The sequence below is a fragment of the Anguilla anguilla genome, chromosome 3 (genome assembly GCF_013347855.1).
Source record: "Anguilla anguilla isolate fAngAng1 chromosome 3, fAngAng1.pri, whole genome shotgun sequence".
NCBI classification, from domain to species: domain Eukaryota; kingdom Metazoa; phylum Chordata; class Actinopteri; order Anguilliformes; family Anguillidae; genus Anguilla; species Anguilla anguilla.
The window spans coordinates 19,739,671-19,755,475 of record NC_049203.1 but is presented as its reverse complement, the minus strand read 5'-3'; the positions used below and the strand labels follow the sequence as shown (position 1 = coordinate 19,755,475).

General features: G+C 41.1%; 1 protein-coding gene across 4 annotated transcripts in view; it reads left to right on the top strand.

The window, feature by feature from the left end:
• LOC118223692 (low-density lipoprotein receptor-related protein 1B-like) overlaps nucleotides 1-15,805 on the top strand; it is a 400,652-nt gene that overhangs the window by 74,003 nt on the left and 310,844 nt on the right. For 3 of the 4 annotated variants that reach the window (XR_004764484.1, XM_035410579.1, XM_035410578.1), the window contains exon 2: nucleotides 14,175-14,297. The exons of the other annotated variant lie outside the window; for it this stretch is intronic. Coding sequence is in view for 2 of the 3 variants with exons in the window: in XM_035410579.1 (XP_035266470.1) it covers nucleotides 14,175-14,297 (123 nt within the window). In the remaining variant the exon portion in view is untranslated. The remainder of the gene's footprint in view (nucleotides 1-14,174; nucleotides 14,298-15,805) is intronic. 4 annotated transcript variants of the gene reach the window in all.

The following is a 15,805-nucleotide window of genomic DNA, read 5'->3' as shown; positions in this document are numbered from 1 at the left end:
TGTTAGTCTTAGCTGACAGTTCTGTCTGCCGTGTAACACTGTTTGTATGGGTAAGAGAAAGTTCATGAACGTTTTCAGAAAATACCGTTAATGTGAGAGAGTGGATAGTTTTCATCCAAACGTTTTTTGAACCATTCTTGAACGCCCATAAATTGCTCACTCAAAGCGTTCCATGTATTGTCATAGCTTTCATATCCGGTTAAGCTATTTCTATCCCCAATTTTGTTATGTCACACTGTTGAATGCCTGATTGTACCAATGTACCAATCTTATTGCAGTCAACCTGCCTGGGAGAGCACTCTGTCCTCTGAAGTATCGCTTCTCAATCTGCAATCTGTTGGCTGAGTAACATGGTCATTGCAACCGTGGAGTAAATTTAGCAGTTGGTACACATGTACTGATTGGCCACACCAGTTAATTTGCACATCCCTGTTGTACATAACTGCGGCTTAGTTATCTTAATTACCTTATGACATCTATATTTATTCGGAGCTTTATATAAACATAAATATTATTATTATTATTATTTTTTTTTTCATCAAGCACTTTGAATGTTTAAATGGATGCACAACATATTGGCTGCTTTTAAAGAGGTGTGTACACTGAGCTTTATCTGTGTATAAATGTTTTAAATTTAAAATTAGTATTTTTTTTTTTTTGCATAACTCTTGGTCCTGTGTGGTATGTTCCTGTACACAGATTTTGCAAGGTTGTGCCATAGTCTGCTGACAGACTAGGTTTTTCCAAGTGTGCTGAAAAGTCTCCTAGTACAGAACATGCAGTGTACATCGTTGATGTTTTCCAGGTTGTTTTCTTATCCCCCCAATTGGAAAAATTACACCGCCGTTTACAGCAGTGTCATTTCCCAGCACTATGATTTTGCAGAAAACCCTTTTAAAGGGAGTGTGGCATGGCAGTTTGGGAACCGGTCTGGTAAAGGCTGTAGGTTAGTCCCGGGAGTGACATTTGGAATCGCTCCCTGTAATGGTGAAGTGCTTAACCTGAAGTGCTTCGGCAAACATCTAGCTGCATATTGCACCTGGAATAGGTAAGCTGTAAAGTTGTCTCTGGATGTGGGTCTATGCCCATTGTGTTTTAAACAACAGTGAAACAGTAAAGTTTGTTACCTGTCTAAACATTGCTTAGTTTTCTTTCACTGCATCGGTCACCGCATCAGAATCTTCCATCACCCAGCTGTGTGGAGGGACACAAATGTCTGATTGCTCATCTGCAGCACATGAAATAGGTGTCCTGTAGACGTAAGTGCCTACAATCTACAGTGCCAAGTAACAGCGCTTCAATAATTTGAGTTCATTGTGTCTCACAAGATAATATAATTAATGTGATGCTTGGTTTCTTATTTTATGCTGGCATTTATTATCCCAATCATTCTTTTACATTTTTTTCCATAAATCTTAATTTCCCATAATTATGATTTCAAGGGAGGGGTAATAAGGCGGGTTTTCATTTTGAAGCCCATTACATCTGACACAAGTTCCAAACACGAGTTCCAAATTTTTAAATTGAATATATTCATCAGATCTTCTAATGCAAATATGCAGCTGTGCGTGTCTGCCAATTTAATGGCTAATCTGGAAATGAAAGCCCCACAAGTGCAAGAAAAGGCTTACGATGCTGACGAGTATTTGCTGCTCACCTTACAGCTATGTCGCAGACGGTTTTTAATGTGACAGTTGTTTTGGGTTGGGATTTCTCAAGCTGGTCTAAGCTTGGAATGCGGTGAAGTCTCGCCAGTCATTAGTTCCAAGTACAGAAGTGCTTAATTAGTTGCATTCCTGTAATTAATGAATGGAAGAAAAAAAAAAACCTGCCTGGGTTTTATTTCATTTTTTTTTTTTTTTTTTTTTATTTTGCAAAAATTTAATTGTAACGCATTAAGCACTGTTTACTCCTAATTTTAAATTCAGATCATGGGTTATTTTGGTGACACATTTATGTTAAAAACATGGGAGAGGTCAGACTGTGTGAAAGGCTGGATTTGGTTCTGTTCAAAAATAGACCAATTGGGTTCATCAATCTCTTCAGGAATCCATGATTGATGCTACAGCTTGTTGTGTGACTGTATGCCATTCTGTTGAAGAGCAAGATTAAGAGAGACCCCCTGATAATGCTTCTGTTTGTCAGCTGTGTTGTCTCCAAGCAACAGCCACACCATCAATTCACATCGGAAAGGTTCCACAATAAATCTCCATCTTTTAGCCTTCCAGCACACCTTCATAAAGATTCACACTTCACGGATTCACTGTACTGGAAAAGAAGGCGGGAGTAGGACCTTATTTTACCGAGAGAGGAGTAGCTGGTGTTTATACATGAGAAATGTTGTCAGTGTGTATTGAAGCAAATGAATGCCCAATCTGTCCTTTCATCTGACCTGCTACATTAATCTGCATACATTAAAAAAAAAATCCACGTAAAAGCTACGTTCATAAATTTTTTAAAAATGCACTAGGCGTATACTTTTCACTTCTAAAACCTGAATGTTGTACACGGTCCATCGGTGATCCAAAGAAATTCGATGTCAGATGCAGACCCACGGAATATTGGTAGTGTGTGAGCTGGAAAGATCAATCTTCTTCTGTTCTATTACAGAGTCATCTTTGCAGATAAGAGAAACAATCTAGTTCCTGCCGGCACAGTCGTGGCTTGATAACAAAATTACCATTTATCGCAATCCCTGCGCCGCGCCCGAGCCCGAGTTCCGCTTGTGTTGTCACACATCCTTTAGCCCTTGTGGGGGAAAAAAAAAAAAAAAAAGTCTTGGAGGAAATGGAAGTATATACTGTAATAAGCTTGAAATTCGTTGGACACATTGAAATTAAACCAAGCTTTCTAGCAGGCTATTGAATTCCAAAGACTCTAGTCATTTAAAAGAACACTCTCCATCACCCCTGAAGTGTTCAATAGCGTTTAATGGTTGGAAGTCCTGCTTCACCTGAAAAGTAATTTAAATGTATTAATGAACTCTCAAATTAAACCCTGTATCAAGATGCAAGCCAAGGTCTTTCTCCAGAAAGTTCATTTTAAAACGTTTTTTTCTTTTCTTTTTTTTTTTTTTTTTTTTTGCTTATTTACAAAATGAAATTTCTTCATTCACCAAGCACTTAGCCAGGCATGTTCAAGGTGTGAAATGCAGTCTTATGTGCTAATGGTAAATATATATACAGTGCTTCCGCATTATGTTGCCAGTATAAAACCATCTATCCATCCATCCATTATCTATGCTCCCTTATTCCTGGTCAGGGTCATGGGGAGTGCTGAAGCCTATCCCAGCATGCATTGACCGAGAGGTAGGAATACACTGCATTACATTTATTTGGCCAAGGCTTTTTTCATGGCTGTTTCCTTATGCAAACCAAATGAACAGGACTGCGCATACAATTTACAAACAGCCAGCATTCATCATCTCAAACACCTGGGATATGCAGAAAAATAAAGGTCTGCAAATGTGTCATGAATCTCATAGTTTTTTAGTGAGAACAAAATTTTTGTGATTGAGGCCCAATGCATACCAAAGTGCATATCAAAGGTCGTTGGAGCAACTATAAAACACAGATCCGATAAAGTACAGTACTGTGGGACACTGGACTGTGGGAGGAATCCAGAGAACATGGAAACTCCACACGGAAAGGCCCAGGCTGGGATTTGCCCAGTATAAAATCAAAATTGGAGAAAAGAAAAGATTGTGTTGAGGAGGATATGTTAAAAATAATGCACAAACTTATTTGGCCAAATAATAAAAGACAATAATGATGATGATATAATAATAATAATAATAATTCATTTTAGTTGAATATTCTAGGTTTCCCAGAATTAGTTCACTACAAACAAATCAAATTAGTCTAAAGAAAGGAAAGCAGCATTGCAAACACGTTGAATATATTTCGCTTAACCATTTAGTAATTAGCTGAGTGAATTTTTCAGAACTTCCAAAAAACAGATGCATGTGTTTTCTAAGCACACTATGACAAACACCGTTGATAACGCCTGCTGTCGTCGTACATGTAAATTGGTGGTAATTGATATCCAGCAGGTAATGCCTATCTGAAAAGCTGTGAGAGCGACATAGCTCAGGGGGTAAGACCGATTGTCTGGCAGTCGGAGGATTGCCGGTTCAAACCCTGCCCTGGGCATGTCGAAGTGTCCTTGAGCAAGACACCTAACCCCTAACTGCTCTGGCGAATGAGAGGCATCAATTGTAAAGCGCTTTGGATAAAAGCGCTATATAAATGCAGTCCATTTACCATTTACCAAAATGCTTGAGCATTGCCTCATTAGATACAGGATGGTGGGTTGCTCAGCTATAACGTCTTGCTATTGCTGTCGACTATTGTTTTGTCCAACAGTTTCCAGCACAAATTCACAATATTGTTGTTCCATTTTATGTTTTCTTTCTTTCTTTTAAAGAACAATCCATTGGTGCCTGTTCTTGCTGGAGGCTCATTGAGGGAAAATAGCATGTTTAGCAGAACTGCGCGTAACAGTGGCTTTCATTAGGAAGCAGTGAAATGTCAGGGGGCAAGGGCAGCAGAACCTGCAGATTTAAGGAAATGCTGTGTGTCCAGCTGCTTTCATGCTGGAACAAGTGTTATATGTGCAGAGGTGGCGTTCAGCGGTCTGTATCAGTAGATGGCTTCGCTTTCGGTTCTTAGGAGCGGTTAATGAGCACTTCGCCTGACCCATTTTCTTCAAAGGCCACAAGACCGTCCGCCTACACACAGCGGACCCCACGGTGGCCATGGGATGGCATGGAAGAAGGGAGCAATCGCCGCTGAGACATCATTACGCCAGCCCAGTTGGGGGGAATCTGACCTCTCTCCGAAAGTCTCTCCTGTTACTTACGCTCCATCTGTCTTTTAGGAAATAAACTTGGAAAAAAAAGGATGAATTAAAAAGGCAGACTTGATACCAGCTGAGCAAATGATCAGTGGTTGACATTACTGAGAGGCCTTATCTGGAGGACGTTAAAAGCAAATTGAACCCCCTCCCTTAACCGGGTGTTTGTGGCTATTACAAGCAGTTTTCATTGTGGAGGCCTACAGCCCAGAAATAGCTTGATTGACAGTTCATATTCAGTAATTATGATGACCCTGCCCTCTCTCATGCTTATTATTCCTCTCTGATTGGTTAACAGACTCAGGAGGGTCCTTAATTACAGGCCAGGAGGGATCATTCACTGTTCTGATCCAATGACCTTGAAGGTGGTAATGGAAGGAGGATGCATTGTATTTGCATGCCTTTTGGATGCCTTCATGTATGATTGAAAAGGCCTGAAGGAATTGGAGTCGTTAATGGTACAGTTTAGGCCCCGCTGTGTTGCTTCTTGAACATTTTCCAAGATTACTATATGAAATGCTGGTTTCCTGGCGTCGTTCTCCACACTCGTGTGTGTCATTTATGATACATTAAAATGTGAGGATTATAAATACCACTGAGCATTTTATGGTTTCTCACCACCAAACCACTTTTTTGGTAAAGAAATAGCATAGAAAAGACAAAAGACAAGACAACCCCTTGCCTCATAGAGGTTTCTATGGCAGAAGAAACCATAGCTATGAAATGCGCTCTCAACTTTATGATGAGTCCAGAAGTTGTTATTATTTCTTATTCTTCTGAGTGGGAGGCTTCCTGAATGCTGGAACATTGGTGTGTTTGGACTGTGTGTGTTTGCATCGTATTTGCCAGTTCTGAAATACTGTGCTGTTTCTCCTTTGACTTTCTTGATTAACTTGCTGTTAAATAAATGGGTCACATTTATTTTCTTATTTAAACTGAGTGCTGCAGCGTTAATGAAGACCACTTGCATGTTTTCATTGATTTTTACCCTATTAAGTTGGAATGTGGAGTCTGGCTTTATCCGTTTGGGTTCAAGGTGAGGGGAGAATAAGAGCGTATGGATAACATCCAGTGGCTGCGAATGCTTTATATTCAGAAATTAATTAATTTGCATGCAATGCTGGCATAGTGTATTCACGATGGAGTGACAGTTTAGTATAATGATTAGGGAACTAGGCAACTCAAGAGTTGCAGGTTCGATTCCCAGGTGGGGCACTGCCATTGTGCCCTTGAGCAAGGTGCTTAACCTGAATTGCATCAGCAAATATTTGCTGAATAAATTGTATGCAAGTTGATTGTTAGCTGCGCAGGTTGCACTGGTTAGGAGAAACTGATAAATTCCTAAAATGGAAATGGATGTACCATTCCGTGGAAGGGCCAATGTTTTTTTTCTTCCTCTTCCCTTTTCCTTTCTTTAGTCTTCATAATTTTTTTATTTAGAAATACAATTCATTGATTCATTATTTTTTATTATTATTATCATTATTTAATTCCAGCCCCTATGCAGGCATGTTTAGAGATGTAAAAAAAAAAATGGGAGTGTGCCCAGTGGTGAGTACCAGTTAAAACCCCACTTAGATATTGTAAAGTGATAACACAGACAGGGATAGTATTGCAGGGATATAGTCTCAGTCTGATGGAATTAAAGGCCTCTATTGGCTGTCGCCATGTCTTCCCTGCTGAGGTCACTCCACCGGCTACCAGTCGCCACCAGCATCAGGTTCAGAGTCCTGACATTGGCCTACACTGCAGCTAACTCGACCACTGCGTTCTGCTTTAACAGGGTGACTTTCACTCCCTGCCATCTGGGTGAAAGGTTCTTGTTCGTCCCAACCACAGAGCCTGTTCACCCTAAGTCCCCAGTGGTGGAACTAACTCCCCATTCCTCTATGAACGACTCAGTCATTGCCGATCTGTTCACGGCTATGGATGACTGTTACATTATGATGATTGTAACTTATCTTACCTGTGTTTTGCAGTTGTTCCAATGACCTTCGGTATGCTCGTATTGTATGTCGCTTGGGATAAAAGCATCTGCCAAATGTAGTAGCACCCCTTAAAGAACGTGGAGCTATTCGGGGCTTTCATTGCGTCTTCTAACTGATGCGCCATTGTTCTTTCACAGTTTGAGGGCCGATAAATATGACAGAACGGATGAGGATGGAAGAAAAGGGGAAAAAAAGCTTAGTGAAAACCCAGCCATTCACAAAGGCAAGAAGGACATATCTGGCCATCAAGTGACATTGAACCACCTTTAATGCATATAAAGAAGCAGAAATATTTCACACTTCAGATCTTTTAAATATACAGCAATGACATTTAGGCCTTAATGCTGCCTTGGATATGTCTTAGAAATATTTGATAACAGTGCACTTTAGGGTGTATATAAATTGGGCATGTGATGCATCCATATATTTGCAGGAGGAAAAAGGGTTACCAATTAAAAATCTTTTCTCCAGACCTGGTTTTCTCCAGATCTGTTTTTATTTATTTCTTTATTAAGTTATCAGTGTTTTTTATTTTTATTTTTAAAAGCTTAATTATCTTTTAGAACCCATACTATTTTTACAATGCGGAATAAGAGTGAATGCAAGGCATGTATAAAGAGCGAATTATGTTTGGAGCTTAATGTGATGGGTGACTCTTCCTGATGACCTCATTAAGCTTGAGTAAGTTTTTTTAATTTTTATTTTAAGTTATTCAAATGTAAAAAGATGTCGCGCATTTAAAAAGCGAGTGCCCGCAAGCCCTATTCACTACGAAGAGAGATTCAGGAGGAAGAAACATCAAGGATTTGCACAGTCCTTTGATTGAAATATGGCCTTCCAATCCGTGACGCACACTCAGAAATGTGTATTTATGTCATGACAAATGTGCATAGCGGGAGAACTAAAGTATCTTTTTATAGTGACTATTTTATCTGGGGACGAGGGAGGGGGGGAAAAAAAAGACTCCTTTCTTCTGCGACAAAGAACAGTCCCTGAGCTCTTTCCTTCGCCATAGGAGTTTTATATTAGTCCACTTTCCAATGTGCACTCTAGGTGATTGGGATATGCATTGAAAGCTGCTGCCATTACCAAGTTTGAGATTTTTTTTTCCATCCCCTTCAGTCCTCAGGGGGGAGGAGGTGGGGGGGCACGGGTGGCAGAAGTGGGGAGGGTGGAATGACAGTCAGAATAACATTGGCGTTCAGGCCCCTTAGAACATTTCCAGCCGCTCTGTTAATGCGCTTGCTTCACGTTGTTCATCGAGACCGCTGCCATGCGCCAGATTATTACTGTACGTTTACTTTCTGTACATTCGGATGAGTGAAAATAGCCGCACCGTTTACGTATGCGCCTGTGTGTTGTCTTCTGGTTTCGTGTCGCATTAAAAAAAAAAAAACTGTTCAGCTGTAAAGGTGATGAGACCATTCAAAGAGCAAGTCTCTCTCTCTCTCTCTCTCTTGCTCTCTCTCTCTCACTTCCCCACTTCCAAGGGGAACATCAAAAGCTGCAGTTGAAAAGTGAGCCAGCGTGATTTTTGAGAAGGGAGTTAAACCAGTATTAAGGGTCATCCCGGCTACTTTCATCCAGCCCTTGGCTTTTTTTTTTTTTTTTTTTTGGAGGGAGTTCACATGAAAGCCGCCTCACATCAGTGGCTAGCGATCCGGCTCTAAAGGCCAGGGGCTGCTCCTGTGACTCGCTCAACGGGCATGGGAGGAGATGTGGGCCGAGGCTGAAGACTTCCTCTTTAAATGCTAATCGACCGGGCAAGGAACGGGTAAAAAAAAAAAAAAAAAAAACAGGTCCTCCATGCCGAGCACGCCTTGTTCGTCCTCTAGAGGATAGACCTGTGTTTGTTTAGGGGAATGGGGGGAGTGGTCCAAGACATTTTTACTCATTTTGCATGTGTGTGAATGGAATTTATGTAATTAGTAACTTGGACACGACTGACAGAACTATCTCCCCTCCCCCCCCCCCCCCCCCCCCTCCAATTTGTCATTATTAATGGTCCCTTCAGGTGAAATTTGCATTTCAGAGTAAGAACAGGGCCAGAAGGGAGGAAAGAGAGAAAGAGAGGGAGATGGAGAGAGGGAGGGAGGGAGGGAGGGTGGGGGGACAAGGAAAGAACTTTTTTTGGTAATGGTGTAATAAAATGCAAAGCTCTCCCTTTGTTTCCGCCTCTTGTGACAGACTCACAAGCAGCAGTACATTCCGAGCGGAGATCTAACGTTTGTCTTCACTGTTTGGAATGAGAAACAGGAAGAAGAGTGCTATCTTATTTGCCATTATTTCTTTTTGACTGATGTATTACCGCCATTGGATTGGATCACCGCATATTATCAGCTAGCGTAAACCTACCCTTGATTCCAAAGAAGCAGAATTGAGGGGAAATGTCAGCCCCTCGAACACTATACGCTAATCTCTTGTACAGCAATCACTAAAAAAAAATCATGCTTTATCCCCCCCCCCCCCCACCCTCCTTCTATTCATTAGACCCTTTGAACCCTTGGTAGTATGTTCCTATCCAGTGATGATTCACAAATGTTTATAGAGCATGAGCTCAAACTTATGGCACCATTCGTTTTCTTGAGCAAGGACTTTACATTAAACAGTTTAAAGATTGTCAGTCCGGTATAGGTACATGTACTTTTGTCATTTCTAATAATTATGAAGCGTGTACAAATTAATCACTGTATCACGGACAGTAATTGTGAAAACATAATGGCACGTTGCTTACAAATTAGGGTAAGAAGGTCTTAACTTTCAACAAGGCATGTGAGCATTGATATGGTTGATGTAATCTTTACTGGCTATTTTTGGCATTAGAGATCACAAATTAAAAGAGAGTGTGTTAGATGTGAGTGCATAACCCTTTTAGAGATGATAAAATGAAAAAAGTCAAAGCCTGTGGATTCCAATTTTAGGCAGCTCTGTGGTCTACATATTAGATGAGGGAGAGTATCACCTGGACAGGGTTTCCTCCGGGGAAATAGTTAGTGGAGGCTGAGGTGCGTCAGAGGGCAATCAACGGTGTGAATCAGCGAGCCGTGCTATTCACAAGGCATAGCCTGCACATGACCCGGTGAAAACATTTTGTTAAATGGCACAAATTTATCGTATGGCTCTATTTTCAATTTAGCACGATAAAACTGGACAAGGTCAACCTCGCCTCGCTAGCTGACAGACTTTGCACAACTGCTCGAAAGCTGCTGTCTCTCACGGTCTATGGGAGGAATTAGAAGTCTAAATTGTTACTGTTCGTGGGGAACGCTATGGAGTGATCCTGGCAACCTGAAATAAATCTGCCATTATGCAGGCGGTTGTCCATCTTAGACTTGCTGATTTAATATTAGTAATGATAAAACTCAATTGAACCAAACCACTTGTCGCACGGGTGGGATGGGGATTTTTTTAAATGTTGTACAGCACCGTTTTTGATCTTGCGAATGCGACAATATTGTTGCAATGTACGGCCCTGCTGAGTCTGAGGTTTTATTGATTTTTCTCTAATGTTTGCAGAGGCGCTCATGAATTCTGCAGAAGAGCAGTGCCTCCACTATTAATAACCGGGGAAGCCATGCTGGATCTCACCCTTCCTACAGCACCGTGTGTCAGTGACGGGAGTTCAGACAGCCCTAATTTACAGTACCTTTCCTCTCTCTGGTGTCATCGCCGTGTGCGCACAACAATTATTTAATTTTGTAAATGATAATGAAATGTTTGTTTTGCAGCTATGTAAATTGGCCATTAAATTAGCAAAGCGCAGGGATAGATTTTTTTCCCTAAACAATGATGATAATTTTCAGCCTCTTGGGTAAATTTCCATTAGTTTGTGCATGTGGGAGAGTACTGTAACTTTTCTGTTGTAAAGTAATAATTTTTTAATGAAAATAAGGCTGCCTCTGTATTTAAAATGTTGAAGACCAACACTATAGGGAGGTTTTCTGGAATGTAATGTTGTGACAGCGCTCAAGTAAGTTGGAGCATATTTGACAGCAGATTGAGAAACGTCAGTGTGGGAAGATGGTGACAGTTATCTCTCTCTCTTTCTTTCTCTCCCTCTGTGCAAGGGAGAGACATTCGGATTGCACGTTAGACACTTTCTCTGTTTCACCCCCCTCTGTCCTCTATCTCTATGATTGTTCCCTCACCCGTTCCCCTGTTTTCTATCTATCTTGCTTTCTTTCCATTCTTCCATCTCTTCTCTCTCTCTCCCTCCCTCTCTCTCTGTCTCTCTCCCTCTCACTCTCTCTCGCTCTCTCTCGCGCTCTCTCTCTCTCTCTCTCGCTGTCTCTCTCTCTCTCGCTCGCTGTCTCTCTCCCTCTCTCTCTCGCTCGCTGTCTCTCTCTCTCCCTCTCCCTCTCTCTCTCGCTGTCTCTCTCTCACAGCCCATAAAGTGCCGTCATGGTCACAGGCACAGTAATGACCGTACCTCTCTCAAACTGCCTCTGAACCTTCACTCCCTTCCATCTTCCTCTGGTGACATAAATCTCGCCGGCCGCTGTAAACTCCAGCGCGAGTAACAGGCAGTTCCAGTCCGCTCTTCAGTCCACCTTATCACAAGGTCAGCCAAGTGTCACTAATGGACGTGTCTCGTAGGGGTGTTCTGTCACATCCACAAGAAATCACAGCACATAAATAAATAAACAAACAAAAAAAAAAAAAAAGAAAAGCTTTCCCCTGTGGGAAAACACATACAGGGATCAGCCGAAAAGTTTGTAGCTCGGAGCTGTACGATTTTGACCCTTCTACATAACGAGGGCTTTGAACAAGAGCTGGAGTCTAAGCGCGATGTTATAAAGTATATAACATCGCATTCACAAAGAGCACAAAGCTTCTGGAGAATGTGGTGGTGGGGAGAAAAGTTTTCTTTGACCTTTTTCCATGGACGTCCTTCAGTAATTATTTTTTTTTTGCTTTCGGGCGATGGAGCCGACAGAAGCGGGCGGCTCCTTTAATTATTTCAGTCTCGCAGCTGTTGCAAGCCCGCAACAAACAAAGTCAGAAGAAAAACGGTACTGTGTGGTTGCTGCCCAGCGATCGGCTCAGGAACAAATAATTGGTTCTAGTGTTTTGAACCCTCAGACTTGTGTTGGAGGCCTGGCGGGTAAAACAGAACAGCGCAGTCGTGTCAAGTCTTTAGTGAAGCATACGCCACTCCTGCAAACGATCGCACGGCACCGCTGACGGGCGCTGTTGGGAGACATGTCAGCGTCCTTGCAGATCCCTCATTTTCAGCAGCTGGGAAATGGAGTTCTTTAAAGATTATACTTGACCAGGGTAGTGTTGTAGTCTGTATTTCCGGTCACTTGTCTCCCCAGTACTGTCTCTGTGTCTGTGTTCCCTGAGCTGCTTCACTCCCCTGTACTTGTGTGATTTCACTATTCGGGTGGTTCCGGGTTTTCGTGGTTTCCCCCCTTCTTTCCAGTCTCGCTTTACTTCCTGCTTATTTCTAGTTTTACTAATTTCTACTAATCCCTACTAATTTATAGATTGTAAAGTACTAACCTCACTAATATACTAGCATGTGAATATTACTAATGGACTAACACACACTAGTTTTGGGTTTTTGATAGTTTAGATCACTATACTAATACATTAACCAGTCTCCCCTTTTCCATGCTGCGCTGTAGCTCTGCCCCTTTTCTTTCTAGCCTGCTCTAACGCTGAGTTCTGCAATTGCCTGCACCTGTCTCTTGCTCTAACTGCACCTCTCTCTCTCTGCACGTGTTTACCTGCTTCACCCAGGCCGTCTATTATCATTGTTGTCTATGTGATTCCAGTCCGCGTTTTGTCAGTCCCCTGTCATTGAATTAGTTTTCCTAATGTTCTTCACCTGGATGTTGTTTGTTACTCCTCCCTCACTCACTTAACCCCTCCTTGATTGTTACCTTCCCCAGTGTATAAATGTCAGTCTTTTCCACCAGCTCAGAGTCAGAACGTTGATCGTATTCATTGTGCCGATTATTTGTAAGCCTTTGTCTATCGAGATTCCTGCGACACCCCTTTGCCCGACTTCGAGTTTGCCTGTCCCTTTTGGTTTTGTTTGCTTCTGGTTCGACCTTCGCTTTGCCTTGACTTCTCTTTTGCCTGTCCCTTTGTACCTTCGCCATTCTGATCTCCTGGTTTTTGATTTTTTGCCTGTCTTTTCACTATTCTTTTGGAAACTTGATTCGGCACCGTCCTCTCTCTGATTACCTGGCTTCGAACCTCGGACTGAATAAAGACAACGTTTTTTGGATTTCCCTGGTCTGCGTGTGGGTCCTTACACAGAACATCACAGGTAGTTACTGTACTACTGTAAAGACTGTATGCTGCATATGCAGGACACACGTCAAGTGATTATGATATGTATATATGTATAAGTGCTTTTGATGTCACTTCCTGATTACAGAGGAAAGGAAATGATTGTGAGGATTCAGTCAATCAAACAACTCTGGTATTTTAATTTTGAAACGCATCACAGATGGGTTAGCTGGAAATAACATTTACAACATATTTTGGGGGAAAAATCATAAGTACTTATTGAAAGAACGTATTACTCAAAATTAAGGACAGGGTGCATTGCTACAGTTGTGGCAGTACTCATTTGTTTCATTTTGGTTGCCCGTTATACAATGAGTTAATCACACAAATGATGCTGTTCAGTTACTGTACTTATCGCCTTGGATGAACAAATGGCATTTGACATATGATGTATAGGCTATATTGATTTTATTAATAGCATGGTTTTACCAAAGTATAATTTTATTTGTGTATGTGAACTGCTTGTACGGTAAATAGGTTGGAAGAATAAATGCCTCATTGCATTATTTTGAGCAAAACACACTTTGACTCTTCCATGTACTGTTCTTTTTTCATATGGACTGTGGTGTTTGTTGGGTTGCATCTGCTTTGACCGAGAGTGTTAATGAAAGCTTCGCAGTGGCTCCTTTTTATTTTATTTGTGTTTCGCTGCATTGATCTTTTTTTTTTTTTTTGGGTGCGCAAATTACATATTGCGGTTCAGAGGATGATGCATCAAGGACGGAACTTGCGAGCGTGTTTAGGAAACGCTGTTGAAGGGAAAACCCGCACAAGACCCGCGCGCGGTGCAAACAGACAAATGCGGGGAATGTCTCCCGTGATGAGATGTTTTCCGTGTAAAACATGGCGTCCCATTAAAACGACAGCCTCGCCCATCCTCAGCATTTCCATCAATCCCATAAGCCCAGCTCATGTTTTTTTTTGTCCTTCATTTGTGTTCATGTGCATGCTAAAACTCATCTCATCATTTACATGGCCATTCTTTCTTCCTTTTGTCTCCACCCCCTCCCTCCACCCTTCCATTCCCAGAGGGCATTGTGTGTGACGTCGGCGAGTTTCTTTGCCACGACCAGTTGACTTGTGTCTCTGAAACGTGGTTGTGTGATGGGGAACCTGACTGTCCGGACGATTCGGATGAAACCCTGCACAGATGTAAGTACTCAAGTACCCAAGAATAAATAAACTGTGAATAAGAGCACCGTATTGTTACGAAATCTAGCAGATAAAGTCAACATCAGCTGTAAAAGAGGGGTCTTCATATCGATTGCTTAGCTCCTAATGAGAAATCATCCAAATCAAGTTGTATATACTCATGTGTATACTTATATAGTTGTATATTTTTTGTATATACTCAATCATTACCATAATCTGATCAGTTAAACATAAACGAACATGCATGGCTGTGGTTTGTGTGAAAAAATGCAGGGCATTCCTGAGTGGGCCTTGGTGTCCTTGGGTTGATGGTGTTAGAGCAAATCTTTTGCTTAATGTTGTTGAAAACTGTTTTTTCAGAATATTTTCATTAAAATCATGTTCATAAAACTTTGACAGCAGTTTGAAAAGTTGAAAAGTCCTAAGACATAAACATGGGACGTTATCTGTCATGGCACATCCGATGATTACATTGAGACCCCCTGAATTTCTTTTACCAGAGTGCATTATTTTAAAGAATATTATTATTTCCAAGAAGACAATTAATATTCATTGATATCTGCTGGGACTGTCAGAATCATTCTGTATGAAAATTATGACACTTCTTAAGGATAACTACAATTCTATTGTACTTGTACTGTAATTCGGTAATTACAGAGATTGCCAAACTGATGTTGTGATTATGTAGCATAAGATGATATGCCTCCTCGGTTTTAAGAATATTGCATTTTTGCCTCAGGCTCTTTGAGATTATAAATCAGAAGGGATGATAGTCACGTGTGGTTGGATTATGTGGTTTAAGCCTGTTAGAAAAACATGGGGATACTCCACTGGGAGGAAGAAGTAAGTGTCCTGAACAGCACTTGATGTTCCGAACTGTAGAATGTAGCCTACATCACACAGCTTGTAACATTTTTTTCAGCCTCATTTATAATGTATAGTTAGAATTTAGCCATTTGGCAGAAGCTTTTAGCCAAAGCAATTTATAATAAAAATGCATTTAACCTGGTAGACAATCATCACGTGTGCTTTGAGATTGGCAAATGTGCAATCAAATAAAGGTGCCATCAAGGTCTTTTCCTCAAGATCAGGGAAATAAATAATCAGTTGAATTTGAATGAAAAATTAGAAGAGGACTATACTTGTATAACAAACTGGTACATGTTTATACCAAAAATTGACACCTGATATTTAATGTGGTAGATAATCAAACGCTGTATTTCCTGAATAAATTAGGGTTGGTCATACATACCCAGAAACAATGAATAAGCCACATTACCTAAAATCAGACGTTTCGATAAATCGGTGGATTGGTCCACATCTTACAGTACGTGATTAAAATACGGTTGAGGATTACATGAATGCAGTACAGCATATAGGGTACATACATCTTTTACTGGTTCATTTGTAATTTATTTGTTCTCTTGCCAGCCAAATCAAACTGCCCTACACTTACATATTATGGGCTGTCACATGGCATTCCTTATTCTTTGAACTGAAGGGGTAAT